This window comes from Pongo abelii, chromosome 1, assembly GCF_028885655.2.
Source record: "Pongo abelii isolate AG06213 chromosome 1, NHGRI_mPonAbe1-v2.0_pri, whole genome shotgun sequence".
Lineage (NCBI taxonomy): Eukaryota > Metazoa > Chordata > Mammalia > Primates > Hominidae > Pongo > Pongo abelii.
In genome coordinates, this window is record NC_071985.2 from 166231104 (window position 1) to 166246426 (window position 15323).

At 36.9% G+C, this 15323-nt stretch overlaps 1 protein-coding gene across 1 annotated transcript in view; it reads left to right on the forward strand.

Moving 5' to 3' along the window:
• DNAI4 (dynein axonemal intermediate chain 4) overlaps window positions 1-15323 on the forward strand; it is a 113689-nt gene that overhangs the window by 36254 nt on the left and 62112 nt on the right. Inside the window, 1 exon segment of the mRNA XM_024246372.3 lies at window positions 13317-13473. Within this exon segment, the coding sequence (XP_024102140.2) occupies window positions 13317-13473 (157 nt within the window).

Here is a 15323-nt window from a genome sequence, read left to right on the forward strand (position 1 = left end):
ACAGTGTTTCCTCACTCTAGAATGCATATTAAAGTCATCTGGTATGCCTTTTAAAAATTCCCATAGTTGTGTCTCAATTCAGGTCAATTGAATTGCAGTATCTGGGACTAGGGTTTAAGCCTAAGCAGTAAGTATGCTGATAAATGTTTTACTACCTACACAGGTGGCAAGGAAACCTTTATTTGCAGCATTTGCCAATTTCCATGTTATAAATCCTCTCATCACAGCAGATTTCAAGCTCCCAACATAAATTTTCTGAATGAGAAGTTACAAATAGATACTTAGTAGCATACACCATACAGATACAATAGATATTTTAAATAACTGCAAGAATTAGGTAGCAGTAGATTTCTTTTTTTTTTTTTTTTGAGACAAAGTCTCGCTCTGTCACCCAGGCTGGAGTGCAGTGGTGCGATCTCGGCTCACTACAACCTCTGCTTCCTGGGTTCAGGTGATTCTCCTGCCTCATACTCCCAAGTAGCTGGGATTACAGGTGCCTGCCACCACACTCAGCTAATTTTTGTATTTTTAGTAGAGACAGGGTTTCACCTTTTTTGCCAGGCTGGTCTCGAGTGATCCGCCCGCCCTGGCCTCCCAAAATGCTGGGATTGCAGGTGTGAGCCACCACTTCTGGACAGTAGTAGTAAAATTTAATAGCATAACTAGGAAGTGATGATCCTTGAGTAATTATTATCTTTGTTTTTAATATGATTTATTTAATAATTTTATATAATTTAATTTTGAGTAATGTCTACGTTTAACAACTGACTCACAAAATTCCTGAAATTAGCCTGTTCTAATATACTTCTAGATAAAAATATATTTAAAATATGTTTGTAACTTCCCCCCTCCCAGACCTACTGAATAAAAAATTCTGGGTGGACTTCCAGTTTCTGTTCTCATATGTAGAGAGTTTAGAAGTCATTACTCCTGTCTTATAACAAGAAAAAGTTGGACAAATGGAAAATTAACAACTTTTCTTGGGCTCATCAGAGAACTGTGGTGACAAGGCCTAACTGCCACCTTAAGATCTAGAGAGACAGACAATCCAGAGAAATCCAGTTCCCAAGAATTACTTACCATAAGCTGGAGGAACACATGAATGATTATTTTCATGAATTGCTGGAGGCTGAGTATTTTACTAGTATAAGAGTAAAAAATTCATGGGGGAGCACAATCGTGGGAAAGAGAGGGCCCACACTTACATGGGCTTCATTCTAGGAATCCAGTGGATTCTTTCAGTGAGGATCTGAGCTAAGGATCTGAGCTGAGGATAAGCTAGTGGCCTTGGTAGGGGAGGGAAAGAATATCTACCTTAAAACACTCCTGCCTCTTTTTTCTAACAAAGACTTAGTCTGGGGATTGGGGGTGGGGGAAATTTGCCAGAGGGTAATTTTGAAACTATAGCCCAGTTAGGGTAAGGGAATTCTACTCTAGCACCAGCCTTTATTTCTTAACTAAGGAGGAAAGATAACAGCGTTTAAGGAATTCCACTGGGAATGTTGCAGCCAGGGAAGGGAGTAGGGGCAGGGATAAGACAACTATACCCTTGAAGTAGGAATAGATATACTTGTGAACACTGTGTCTCCAAGACACAGGTTAACTAAGTCTGAGACTCAATCAGATTGTAGACTACTTCCCTTCTCCACACTTACTACCAGTGAACCTCCAGAGTAACAATACTGGATTGCAGATGAAAGAATTGCAAGACATAGCCTTTCTCTAAAGCAATACAAAGAGAAGCCTGAAAGCTGGGAAGGGAAACAAAAACAAGAAAGGTTTTGATACCTGTAGCTAAAACAGCATTAAACACAACCAAACTGCTACCCTCAGTACTATCAATTCTTCTGCGGAGGGCCTTATTACCTCAGCACCTGTTACAGGATACAACATGTCTGGCTTTTAACAAAAAGTCATTAGGAGTGCTAAAGGGCAAGAAAAAAATACTTTCAAGAGATCAAGCAAGCATCAAACCCAGACTGTTATGATACACATTTAAAAACTATTGGTCAGGGCATTTTAAATAATTATGATTAATATGTTAAGAGATCTAATGGAAAAAGTATACAATGTGCAAGGTGTGTAATGTCAGCAGAGAGATTAAAATTATATGAAAGACTCAAAATGACATGCTAGATATCAAAAACACAGCAACATGAATGAAGAATATCTTTGATAGCCCCATTGACTTCACAGGGTTAAGGAAAGTATCAGTTAATTTGAAGGTCAATAAAAACTTCCCAAACTAAAATGCAAAGAAAAAAAATAATGAAAATAGAACAGCCATCCAAGAACTGTGGGATAATATCAAAAAGTGTAACATATGTACAATTGGAATACCAGAAGAGAGAATGGGATAGAAGAAATGCTTGTAGTAATACTTGTTGAGAACATTCCAAAATTAATGTCAGACACTAAACAACAGATACAAAAAGAATACCAAGCAAGATAAATATCAAAGCAAAACAAAAACACAAAACCTAGGAATATTATATTCAAATTGCAGACAACAAAAGACAAAGAGAACATCTTGAAGGAAGCCAGAGGGAAAAAACATCTTACCTATAGAAGAATAAGGATATATTTTTTATTGTTTTCTTTTTTTCTCTTTTATTTTTATACAGACAGGTTGTTGCCATGTTGCCCAGGCTGGTCTTGAACTCCTGGGTTCAAGTGATTCTCCTGCCTCAAGCCTCCCTAAGTGCTGGGATTATTATAGGCATGAGTCATCACACCTGGCTAGAAGAACAAGGATATAAATTACATTTGACTTCTCATCACAAACCAAATAAACAAGAAAAGAGTGAAACAAAAATCTTTAAAGTGTTGAAATTTAAAACTGGCATTCTATAATTCTATGTCCAGAAAAATTATCCTTCAACAGTGAAGGAGAAATGAAGATTTTCCCAGATAAAGAAAATTCTGAGGTAATTTATTGCCAGCAGACCAGCTCTGAAAGGAATGTGGAAAGAACTTCATCAGGCAAAAGAAAAATGACATGGGTCAGAAACTTGGATCTACATAAAGAAAGGCTAGATGGCATTCTGTAGACCACATTCTGGGCCATAAAACATACTTCAACAAATCCAAAAGAATAGAAATTATACAAATTTCTATTCTGAGCTATTGTGCTCAGGTGACAATAGCAATAAGCTAGAAATCATAACAGAAAGATAGCTGGAAATTTTCCAAGCATTTTCAAATTAAACCACAAAATTCTAAATAACCCATGGGCCAAAGAAGTCTCAAGAGAAATTTAAAAACAAATAATTTGAACTCAATGAAAATGAAAATACAACTTATCACAATTTGGGGATGCAGAAAAAGCAGTTTTTAGAGGAAAATTTATAACACCAAATGCATATGTTAGAAAAGAAGAGAGATATACAATTAATAACTTAGGTTTCCACTGTCCATTGAGACAACTGGCTGTTCTCTGCTATCAGGCAGAGCTGCTGACAGGGTACTTTGATGGCTTCTGGTTAATCTGGTCACAGGATGTATTCCTTGGCTAAGCAGTTACGCTATTTGGTATCTGCAGTTGGGCAGGGCTGTGGTTGGGGTCTGAAGGGGGAACATTTCCAAACTAATTTTACAAGGCCAGCATCACCCTGATACCAAAGCTAGACTAAGACATTACAATAAAAAATCATGGGCCAATATCCTTGATGAACATGGATGCAAAAATCTTCAACAGAATATTAGCAAACTGAATTCCACAACACATTGAACAAACTCATCCACCATGATCAAGTGGGATTTGTCCCTGAGATGCAAGCATGCTTCAACATATGCAAATTAATAAATATGATACATCACAATAGAATGAAGGACAAAAACTGTATGATCATTTCATCAGATACAGAAAAAGAAGGGAACTCTCATACACTGTTGATGGGAATATAAATTAGTATAGCCATTATGGAAAACTGTAGGTAGTTTCCTCAAACTAAAAATAAAATTACCATAAGATCCAGCAATCCTACTTCTGGGTATTTACCCAAAAGATTTGAAATCAGTTTCTCTGACTGCATCCCATGTTCATTGCAGCACTATTCACAGTAGCCAAGTTATGGAATCAATCTATGTTCATCAACAGATGAATGGATAAAGAAAATGTGGTATATACACACAGTGGAATACTATTCAGCCTTAAAAAGAAGGAAATTCTGTCATTTGTAACAACATGGATGTAATGAATTAGAGAACATTATGCTAAGTAAAATAAACCAGACACAGAAAGACAAATACTACATGTTCTCAGTTACATGTGGAATCTAAGACAATTGATCTCATAGAGGTGGAATGTAGAATGGTAGTTACAAAGGCTAGGGATTTGGGAGATTGGGGAGATGATGATCAAAGGGTGAAAAATCCTAGGAGAAGTATGTTTTTTTAAAAAGTCTATTGCATAATGTGATAAATATAGTTAATAGAATATTCTATATTACAAAATTGCAAAGAGAGAAATTTCAAATGTTTTCACTACAAAAATGTTGAGGATTTGAGGTGATGGATATGTTAACTAGCTTGATTTAATTATTCTACATTGTATTCATAAACCATCACTCTGTACCCCATAAATGTACACAATTATAAGTTGTCACTTTACAGTTTAAAAATTGTATATTCCTATAAAATACAACATATTTAAAAGTATCTTCCTAAAAAATATATTTTAAAAATTATGTCACAGGCAAAATGAAACTAGGTTTACTTTTTTAAAAAGGAATAAAGTTGATGCAGATTGGGCCGAGCATGGTGGCTCACACCTGTAATCCCAGCACTTTGGGAGGCTGAGATGGGCGAATCACCTGAAGTCAGGAGTTCAAGACCAGCCTGGCCAACATGGCAAAACCCTGTATATAGTAAAAAACCAAAAATTAGCTGAGTGTGGTGGTGCACACCTGTAATCCCAGCTACTCAGGAAGCTGAAGCAGGAGAATCACTTGAATCCAGGAGGTGGAGGTTTCAGTGAGCCCAGATTGCACCATTGCACTCCAGTCTGGTGACAAGAGCGAAACTCCATCTCAAAAAAAGTTTATGCAGATTGGAAGGCAAGAAATAAAACTGTCTATACTTACAGATGACATCATTGTCTATATAGAAAATTCCTAAGAATCTACAAAAAAAAAAAAATAAGAAAACTTACTGGCACCAATAGGCATGTATCCTGCAACATTGCAGGATACAAGGTCAATATATAAAAGCAAACTGCCTTTCTGTTTGCCATCAACGAACTACTAGACTTTGAAATTAAACTACAACAACAAAAAACATTAAAAGTAGCATCAGAAAAGAAGAGGTATAAATCTAACAAAATATTTACAGAATCTATACACAGAAAGCCTCAAAACAGGGAAGAAAGAAGTAGAAAAAATAAATAAGTGAATTTCATATGCATGCATTGGAACACTCAGTATTGTAAAGATATCAGTTATTTGTAATTCGATGTATAGATTCAATCCAATCTTAATCAAAATCCCAGCAATCTTTTTTGTAGATATCAGCTAATTTATTCTATAATTTATATTGAAGAACAGAGGATTTAAAACAGCCAGCCCAACTCTGGAAAAAAAAAAACCGAAGGACTCACATTACCTGATTTCAAGCATAAGTATAGAGCTATCATAATCAAGTACACTGATAAACAAAATGGAATACAGAGCTCAGAAATAGACCCACACTAATATAATCAACTGATTTTTTACAAAAATACAAAGGCAATTCAATGAAGAAAGAATTCTCTTTTCAATAAATGTTGATGGAAAAATTGAACATCCATATGCAAAAAAAAAGAGAGAGAGAGAGCATAGACACAGACCTTACACCTTACTCAAAAATTAACTCAAAATGGATCATGGGCCTAAAGTTAAAATGGGAAAGTATGAAACTTTTTGAAAAACATCAGGAAAAAATCTGTGTGATCTTGGCTTTGGTAATGGAAATTTAGATACACAAAAAGCACAATCCATAAAAGTAGAAATTGGTAGAATTGGACTTTTTAAAAATTTTTGCTTTGTGAAAGAAAATGTTAAGTGAAAGATAAGACAAACCACAGGCTGGGAGAAAATTGTTTGCAAATCAAATAGATCATAAAGGACTTTTATCCAAAGTACATAAACAATTCATAAATTTCACAGTAAAAAAAAACCCAACTGTATTACTCTCTTTTCACGCTGCTGATAAAGACATACCCAAGACTGGGAAGAAAAAGAGGTTTAATGGACTTACATTCCACATGGCTGGGGAGGCCTCACAATCATGGTGGAAGGCAAGGATGAGCAAGTCATATCTCACATGGATGGCAGCACGCAAACAAGAGAGAGGTTGTGCAGGGAAACTCCCATTTTTAAAACCATCAGATCTCTTGAGACTCATTCACTATTACAAGAACAGCACAGGAAAGAACTGCTCCCGTAAGTCAATCACCTCCCACTGGGTTCCTCTCATGACATGAAATTGTGGGAGTTACAATTTAAGATGAGATTTGGGTGGAGACACAGCCAAACTATATCATTCCACCCCTGGTCTCTCCTAAATCTCATGTCCTCACATTTCAAAACCAATCATGCCTTCCCAACAGTCCCCCCAAGTCTTAAGTCATTTCAGCATTAACTCAAAAGTCCACCGTCCAATGTCTCATCTGAGACAAGGCAAGTCCCTTTTGCCTATGAGCCTGTAAAATCAAAAGCAAGTTAGTTACTTCCTAGATACAATGGGGGTACAGGCATTGGGTAAATACAGCTGTTCCAAATGGGAGAAATTGGCCAAAACAAAGGGGCTACAGGCCCCATGCAAGTCCAAAATCCAGCAGGGCAGTCAAATTTTAAAACTCAAAATGATCTCTTTTCACTCCATATCTTGCATCCAGGTCACACTGATGCAAGAGGTGGGTTCCCATGGTCTTGGACAGCTCCACCCCTGTGGCTTTTCAGGGTATAGCCTCCCTCCTGGCTGTTTTCATGAGTTGGCATTGAGTGTCTATGGCTTTTCCTGGCACATGGTGCAAGCTATCAGTGGATCTACCATTCTGGGGTCTGGAGGATGGTGGTCCTCTTCTCAAGGCTCCACTAGGCAGTGCCCCAGTAGGGACTCTGTGTGGGGGCTCCAACCCCACATTTCCCTTCTGCATTGCCCTAGCAGAGCTTCTCCATGATGGCCCCGCCCCTGCAGCAAACTTCTGGCTGGGCATCCAGGCGTTACCATACATCTTCTAAAATCTAGGTGGAGGTTCTCATACCTCAATTCTTGACATCTGTGCACCCACAGGCTCAATACCACATGGAAGCTGCCAAGGCTTGGGGCTTCCACCCTCTGAAGCCATAGCTTGAGCTCTACCTTCATCCCTTTTAGTCATGGCTGGAGTGGCTGGGATGCAGGGCACCAAATCCCTAGACTGCACACAACACTGGGACCCTGGGCCCAGCCCATGAAACCACATTTACCTCCTAGGCCTCCAGGCTTGTGATGGGAGGGGCTGCCATGAAGACCTCTGACATGCTCTGTAGACATTTTCCCCATTGTCTTGGTGATTAATATTTGGCTCCTCGTTACTTATGCACATTTCTGCAGCCAGCTTGAATTTCATTTCAGAAAATGGGATTTTCTTTTCTATTGCATTGTCAGGCAGTAAATTTTCCGATCTTTTATGCTCTGCTTCCCTTATAAAACTGAATGCCTTTAACAGCACCCATGTCACCTCTTGAATGCTTTATTGCTTAGAAATTTCTTTTGCCAGATACCCTAAATCTCTCTCAAGTTCAAGTTCCATGAATCTCTAAGGCAGAGGCAAAATGTCACCCTCTTTTTGCTACAAGAGTCACCTTTGCTCCAGTTCCCAACGAGTCCTTCATTTCCATCTGAGACTACCTCAGCCTAGACTTTATTGTCCGTATTGCTCTCAGCATTTTGGTCAAAGCCATTCAACAAGTCTCTAGGGAGTTCCAAACTTTCCCACATTTTCCTGTCTTCTTCTGAGCCCTCCAAACTGTTCCAACCTCTGTCTGTTATCCAGTCCCAAAGTTGCTTCCACATTTTTGGGTGTCTACAGCAGCACCCCATTCTACTGGTACCAATTTACTGTATCAGTCCATTTTCATGCTGCTGATAAAGACATACCTGAGACTGGGAAGAAAAAGAGGTTTAATGGACTTACAGTTCCACGTGGCTGGGAAGGCCTCACAATCATGCCAGAAGGAAAGGATGAGCAAGTCACATCTCATGTGGATGGTGGCATGCAAAATAGAGAGCTTGTGCAGGGAAACTCCCGCTTTTAAAACCATCAGATCTTGTGAGACTCATTCACTATCAAGAAAACAGTGCAGGAAAGACCCACCCCCTTAATTCAATCACCTCCCATTGGGTTCCTCCCATGACACGTGGGAATTGTGGGAGTTACAATTCAAGATGAGATTTGGGTGGGGACACAACCAAACCATATCACCAACCCAGTGAAAAGTGAACAAAACGTAGGAACAAACACTTCGTCAAAAAAGATATACAGATGGCATATAAGCATATGAAATAATGCTCAGCTTCATATGTCATTAGGAAAATACAAACTAAAAATGAGATAGTACTACATATGCATTTAAATGGCTAAAAAAAACCTGATAATACCAATTGCTGGCAAAGATGTGGAGAAACAGAAACTCTCATTCCTTGCTGGTGGGGATGCACAATGGTACATCCAGTTTGGAATATAGTTTGGCAATTTCTCATAAAACTAAACATACTCTTACCATATCATCAAGCAGTTGTGTTCCTTGGTATTTACCCAAATGAACTGAAAATTTATCTTCACACAAAAATCTGCACTCAAATGTTTCTAGCAGCTTAATCATCAATGCAAAAGACTAGAAGCAACCAAGATGTCTTTTAAGTGGTGAATAGATAAACAACAGTATGTCCATATAATGGAATATTATTCAGCAATAAAAAAATGAGCTATGAATCCATGCAACAAGATTGATGAATCTTAAATACTTATTGCTAAGTCAAATAAACCAGTCTGAAAAGACTATATCCTGTCTGATTCTACTTATATGACAGTCTAGAGAAAGGCAAAACTATAGAAACAGAAAACAAATCAATGGTTGCTAGCAGGGCCTTGAAGAGAAGGGAGAATTGAATAGGTGAAGCATAATGAATATTTTTAGGACGATAAAACTATTCTGTATAGATACTGTAATGGTGGATACATAGCACCATGCCTTTACTAAAACCCATAGAATATTACAGCACAAAAAGTGAGGCTTATAATTTGGGAGGTTTTTTAAAAATCACAATTAAGAAATAGGAGGATCCTACAATAGAATACAGATTGTAACAAAAGAATCAAACTGCCTTACAAATGTATAATATAACCCTCCAGAAGGAGTGGGAGGAAAGGGTATATACCTAAATAATATTGAAAATGAGTAGAGGCTATAAGATTAAAGACAAAAGGAACTGCAAATAAACACTCTAGTTTATAGTCATTTCCCATGGGGGTATGGGTTAATAATTCTGAGTCATTGTACATGCATGCTGGGATTGAACATGTAAGTAATTGGAGGGCAGATGGTAGGAACTCACCATTGTTGGAGTGGGAGATTACAGAAGGCAAGAAGGGAAGCTAGAATTATTCATGTGGTATTGAACCAGTATCAAAAACATTAATATAAACTCATGTTTAGCTCAATAGAGATATAGATGAACATAGATGTATAGATATGTTTGTATATACAAGTTAGTATACATACAAATATTTCTTAGCTCTGTCCACTAAGAAGGCCTAGAAGCAATGACACCCCAGAAGCAGCAAGCACTCTCAGTGCTCAGATTTTGGTTTCTAATTCCATTCTCTAATAAAAGTAACTAGAGCTCTTTGAAGAAATGCCTGATTCTAGAGTTGGTGCAGGGATACAAGATGAGCCAGAAAGTAAAGAAGTGCTCAAACAAAACAAAATAGAACAAAACTCTACAATAAACAAACAACAAAAAGGGGTATTTGAGAGGAACCTAGCAGCCAACAGATAGAGCTCACAATGGCAAAAGGTAGAACAATTTCAACAACAAAATAAATAGTGTAGAATTGGATTATAACCCAAATTATAAAATAAATACCCATGAGTTCATAGTAACACAAACTAATATTGAATAAATGAAGAGGAGAGAATAGACAAATCTTTTTACACAAGAATTCCAAATAATTATATAGATATTCTTCCCTCAAGAAGGTGGGTCTTAACTTCCCATTCTACAAGTATGGGCTTTGCATGTTGACTTTCTTCTAAACAGTACAATATGTAAAGGAGAGGGGGGAAATAACTTTAAAGCAGAGGATATTGACAGGTGGTCAAGATTAACACCATCAATGATAAGTTATGATGTTAGCATGTATCTTTGATATATGATGAGAATTACACTTTACCTCTGTAGTCTTCCTCCCAGAAACCCATAACACTTGTTTAATATCAGAAAATCACAAATTGAAGGACATTCTACAAAATACATGACTACTACTTTTCAAAAATCTCAAAGTCATCAAAAACAAGGAAATTCTGAGAAACTGTCACAGTGTAGAGAGCCCTAAGGAGGCATGATGACTAAATGTAATGTGGTGTCTTGGATGAGATCCTGGAAGAGAAAAATGATGTTAGTTAAATTTAAGGAAATTAGAATAAAATATGGACTTTATATGACAATAAAATAGCAATATTGTAGTTGTACTAAATCTACCAAAGTAATGTTAACAATAGGGAAAACTGGATATACGGTATACAGAAACTCTAATTATTCTTACAACTCTTCTGTATACCTAAAACTATTCTAAAATACAAAGTTTACCAAATGTTGAAAAAAAGTCTAGAGGTAAGTCCAAGCAATTATTGCTAAGCCCTTGGGTGATTCTGTTGCAGGGTAAAGTTTGAGAACCATTGCTTTACCATATAACCAGAAGGAGTTTTGTGCTTAGAAAAGTTTGTGGTTTTAATTGCAAGGTAGGGGCCAAACAGCATCTCATGCACAGGTTGTCTCTGGATGCTCTCAGTTAATAAATAAGTCACTAATAGATACCTTTGACAAGTTAGGAGAAGGGAGGAAGAATAAACTGCTTTTGTGACTCAATTATGCTGTAATTTTATTGGGCCCATTGAAGCTAAAGTAGAGGCCAAGGAAGGCTTCATAGGTTGTTCTCTACTGGGGTCTCTGAGAATAGCCAAACAATTGCATCCCTTTTCCTCACCCTGTTCTGAATTAATTGAAAAATATGATAAGGGTAAATATGATGAATTGGAGCCAAAATATCACATTATGGATAAAAGTCCCCTGTGAAACCCTCAAATTTGACAGACTTACCCACCTATTCATGAAAGGTTCTAGACCACTTCAGGACTCTCCTAACCCTCTCAAGGGGATTCATGAGTAAAGGTGTGGAGAGGAGCCATGATTGTCATACTAGGCTAGAGCTCCCTCCTCTGGGAAGAACCATCAGGAGTGTAGATGTTCCCTCCATCATTGGCAGTCAAGAGAAGCAGGCAAAACAGATTGATAGAATTGTGACGCTTTTCTAGGTGGAGAGAGAGGTGTACTCAAAATCTGTGGTACAGCCAGTCTAAAGTTAGGGGATCTGACCCATGAAATAGACAGATTCTATAGGTAAAGAGTGTGGTTTGGGGGTAGTTTCTGAACATATATTAAATTCAAGCAACATTTAGGAAATGGGTGATACAGAACTCCAGGCAAAAATCCTATTTGCCATCCTAGGGCTTTGTCTATGAATGGTAGTTCCTCTGCCATCAAGAAGGTTGACTAGACTATTACTTTTCCCAACCGTGTCATTTATTTTTATAATTAGCATGTCTGTGCCACAATGCTACTTTGAAGTTTATATAACTAAATTGCAAAGGAAGATCTGGTGGTCTAACAATAAGAAACCTCAGAGAATCAAGAGCTTAAATCACTAGTCTTAAAATTGTTAGTATTCCTGTGTGGACTTTTCACTTAACCTCTGTTTTTTTTTTCTTCATTGACAAAAAGTTTGGACTACATATACCTCAAATTTTGTTCTTGTGAATAACTAATTTACTTCTTTACTCATTTTGTCTGTCTTAGTCAAATTTACTTATATAAATAAAATATTTTACTTATTTTTAAAATTTATTACACAAATAGAAAAACATTAAAGAATATTTTAAAAAAGAAGAATCACCCAAAACTAAAGAAGATTTGCAACTTAAAAATTTCTGTTTCCTGACCTTGTTTATCTGCATAATATTTTACATTCTTATTACCATAGTGCAGATCATGTTCTGGGCTGCTCTGTCATTTAACATTTTAGAACATATTTTCAAAAATTTTTATTATTACATTACTTACTATTTAATAGTCATAGATGGTATGTCATAATTTATTTAGCCATTAAAAATGTTGATGATTGATTTTTGGAATTAATAACTTGTATTTTCTTTAGATTATAAGGAAGGTGTTTTTCTGAGTTCTGAACCTTTTTAAGAGGAGACTGAGACGTTTTTAAGTTTTCCTAAAGCTGTCCAAGCTTTACCTATCCCAAAGGCTCATGAATGTCTGCTGTATACCCTGTTGCTGATAAAAAAACATTGAACTCTCACTTATATACTTTCTCATGGCTGTTACCCACATAACCAATTCCAAACTCTCCCAGCTGTGAAACTCAATTCTCAGTGGAATTTTCCAAGGACCTTGGATCAAGTTCTGACTGTCCTAAAAGTTTATGACCAATTATTTTCACTCTATTATTTGCATAGACATTGGTTCCAATTTTATTTCTATAGTCAACCAGGACTAATATAGTAGAGCCTTTACCCCTGGTGAAGATGATTAGAGGTGGAATGACATCTAAATTAAAAGACAGCTAATAAGGAGAGCAAAGGAAGGATAAAAGTTTGCTAAAGCAACGAATTAGAAGTTAACTTCACGGCTCAAAGAAGTGTTGCTTATTATACCCCCTAAATATGCTTGCCTCCATATTCTTGAGTAGTACCAACAGTCACTAACCCCAGTTCCCAATTAATATTGTGGGATAGTTATAATGGAATACCCTTAGAGTTATGACTATAGGTGTTAGACTGGGGTAGGCTTGTTATGTCAGCAAGGAAGGCTGTTTATGGCCTACAAGATCCAATTTGGCTTCAGAAAGGTTGAATATACTACATCTCACAACCTGGCCTGTTCCTTGACTATATAAACCACCTGCAATATATTACCCATTATGGTATTTTGGTGACTAGAAGGAAAAATGTAAATTAAAAATAGCAATTAGTAAATGATTTTAATTAAGTCATGTATTTTAGATTTGCAAGTTATAAGGGCAGCACCTGAAAAAATTGTAACAAAAGAAGACCTGGAGAAGAATATAGAGATAATACTCACAGAGACAGAAACACTGAGATTTTTTGACTTGCCCACAGTCATCGTCTCTGTAGAATCTGAAGAAGCTGAGAAAGTAACGTATGTATGGTTCAGTTGTCTACATTGTTTCTGTAATTGAAATGCTAAGCCAAGGGTTCTTATCCTTGTTTCTGTGAAGGGTCCTTGGGGATTCTGGGGTATACACTATGGGGTTTGGGGGGAGACTGTATATTCCCTACAAAATTATATACAAAGTTATATAAGTGCCATGTGAACATTTATGTTCATGTTTTTGTTGTGTGTAAATTTTTCTAGAGGAAGAGGCCATAGCTTTACCATATTTTTAAATAATTAGGCGAACTTCTAAGCCAAATAACAAAATAAGCTTCCAAGTCTCTAAATAGGTTTTAATTATTTTTACTTTTATACATATATAGATCATTTCCAATTTAAAAAGAAAGAACTGACATTTTTATAGTAATAGCCAAAACTGCAATTACTTTTGCACCAACCTAATATTTAAAACTTAGGAAGGCAAAATATAGGTAAATAAATGAATTTACTATATTAGAGAAGTTTTCCATTTCTCTTTATTAATGAATATAAATAGAGTTAGTTTTGGTCTCAAGTATTTTGACAGTCTGTTGTTAGGCAGATACACATTTAAGGATTGTTACGTTTTCATGAAGAATTGACCCCTTTATCATTTTGTACTATCCCTCTTTATCCCTGATAATTTTTCTTGTTCTGCTCTCTTCTGTCTAAAATTAATATAGCTACTATAAGTAGATTATTAATAGTTATTCTGATTATTTTACCTAAAGTATTATTTGAATAGGATTTATGGTACTAAAAACTCCACTAAAATAATTAGGGTATTATTCCTTCTCAAAATATAAAATATTATAATATGGTTTGGACTATAAAACATAGTACATATTAGATCATGAATAGTGTACCTTTAAAAGCTCATAAGAAGGAAGGGAAAGTTCCTAGGACCAAAAAAAAAAAAAAAAAAAAGGGAAAGAGAGAAAAAAGAAAGGGATAGATAATTGCTTTAAAATCAGAAAGGGAGAAATGCTGGGAAGAAATGCTAATTAACATATGGATCTGGAGACCAGTGATGAGTCTTGGGTTCTCCCAACACTTACACTGAAAGAGCTGAAAGAGAGATTCCTGTGTTAAGCCAAAACTCTCAAAAGGAGCTCGATTATCTCAACTGATCCTAGGCCAGTAGAGTCAACTCCCTACTGTCAGAAGCAAACACAAATCTCTGGAGCAAAACATACCACCATTTTGGCTCTTAAGATTCCCTCAAATCAGCTGGGTGTGGTGGCTCATGCCTGTAATCCCAGCACTCTGGGAGGCCAAGGCAGGAGGATGGCTTGAGCCCAGGAGTTTGAGACCAGCCTGCAACATGGCGGGAGCCCTATCTCTACAATTTTTTTTTTTCTTTTTTGATTAGCCGGGCATGGTGGTACATACCTGTAGTCCCAGCTGCTCGGGAGGCTGAGGTAGGAGAATCACTTGATTGATCACGGGAAGTTGTGGCTGCAGTGAGCTGTGTTCACGCCATTGCATTCCAGCCTGGTCAACCGAGAGAGACCATGTGACCATGTCTTAAAAAAAAAAAAAAAAAAAGGAAGAAGAAGATGAAGAAGAAGAAGAAGAGGAGGGAGAGGAGGGAGAAGGAGAGGGAGAAGGAGAAGGAGAAGGAGAGGGAGAAGGAGAGGGAGAAGGAGAAGGAGAAGAATTCCCTCAGGTTGAATTTGGTATAGATCCTGAAGACTATAGATAATTATATTATCAGATATAGAATATAAAATATGTGTGAAATGTTTAAACAAATAAGAGACAGAGTTAAAACATGACTAACATTAAGAAACTGTCAGGCCGGGTGTGGTAGCTCATGCCTATAATCCCAGCACTTTGGGAGGCTGAGGCGGGCG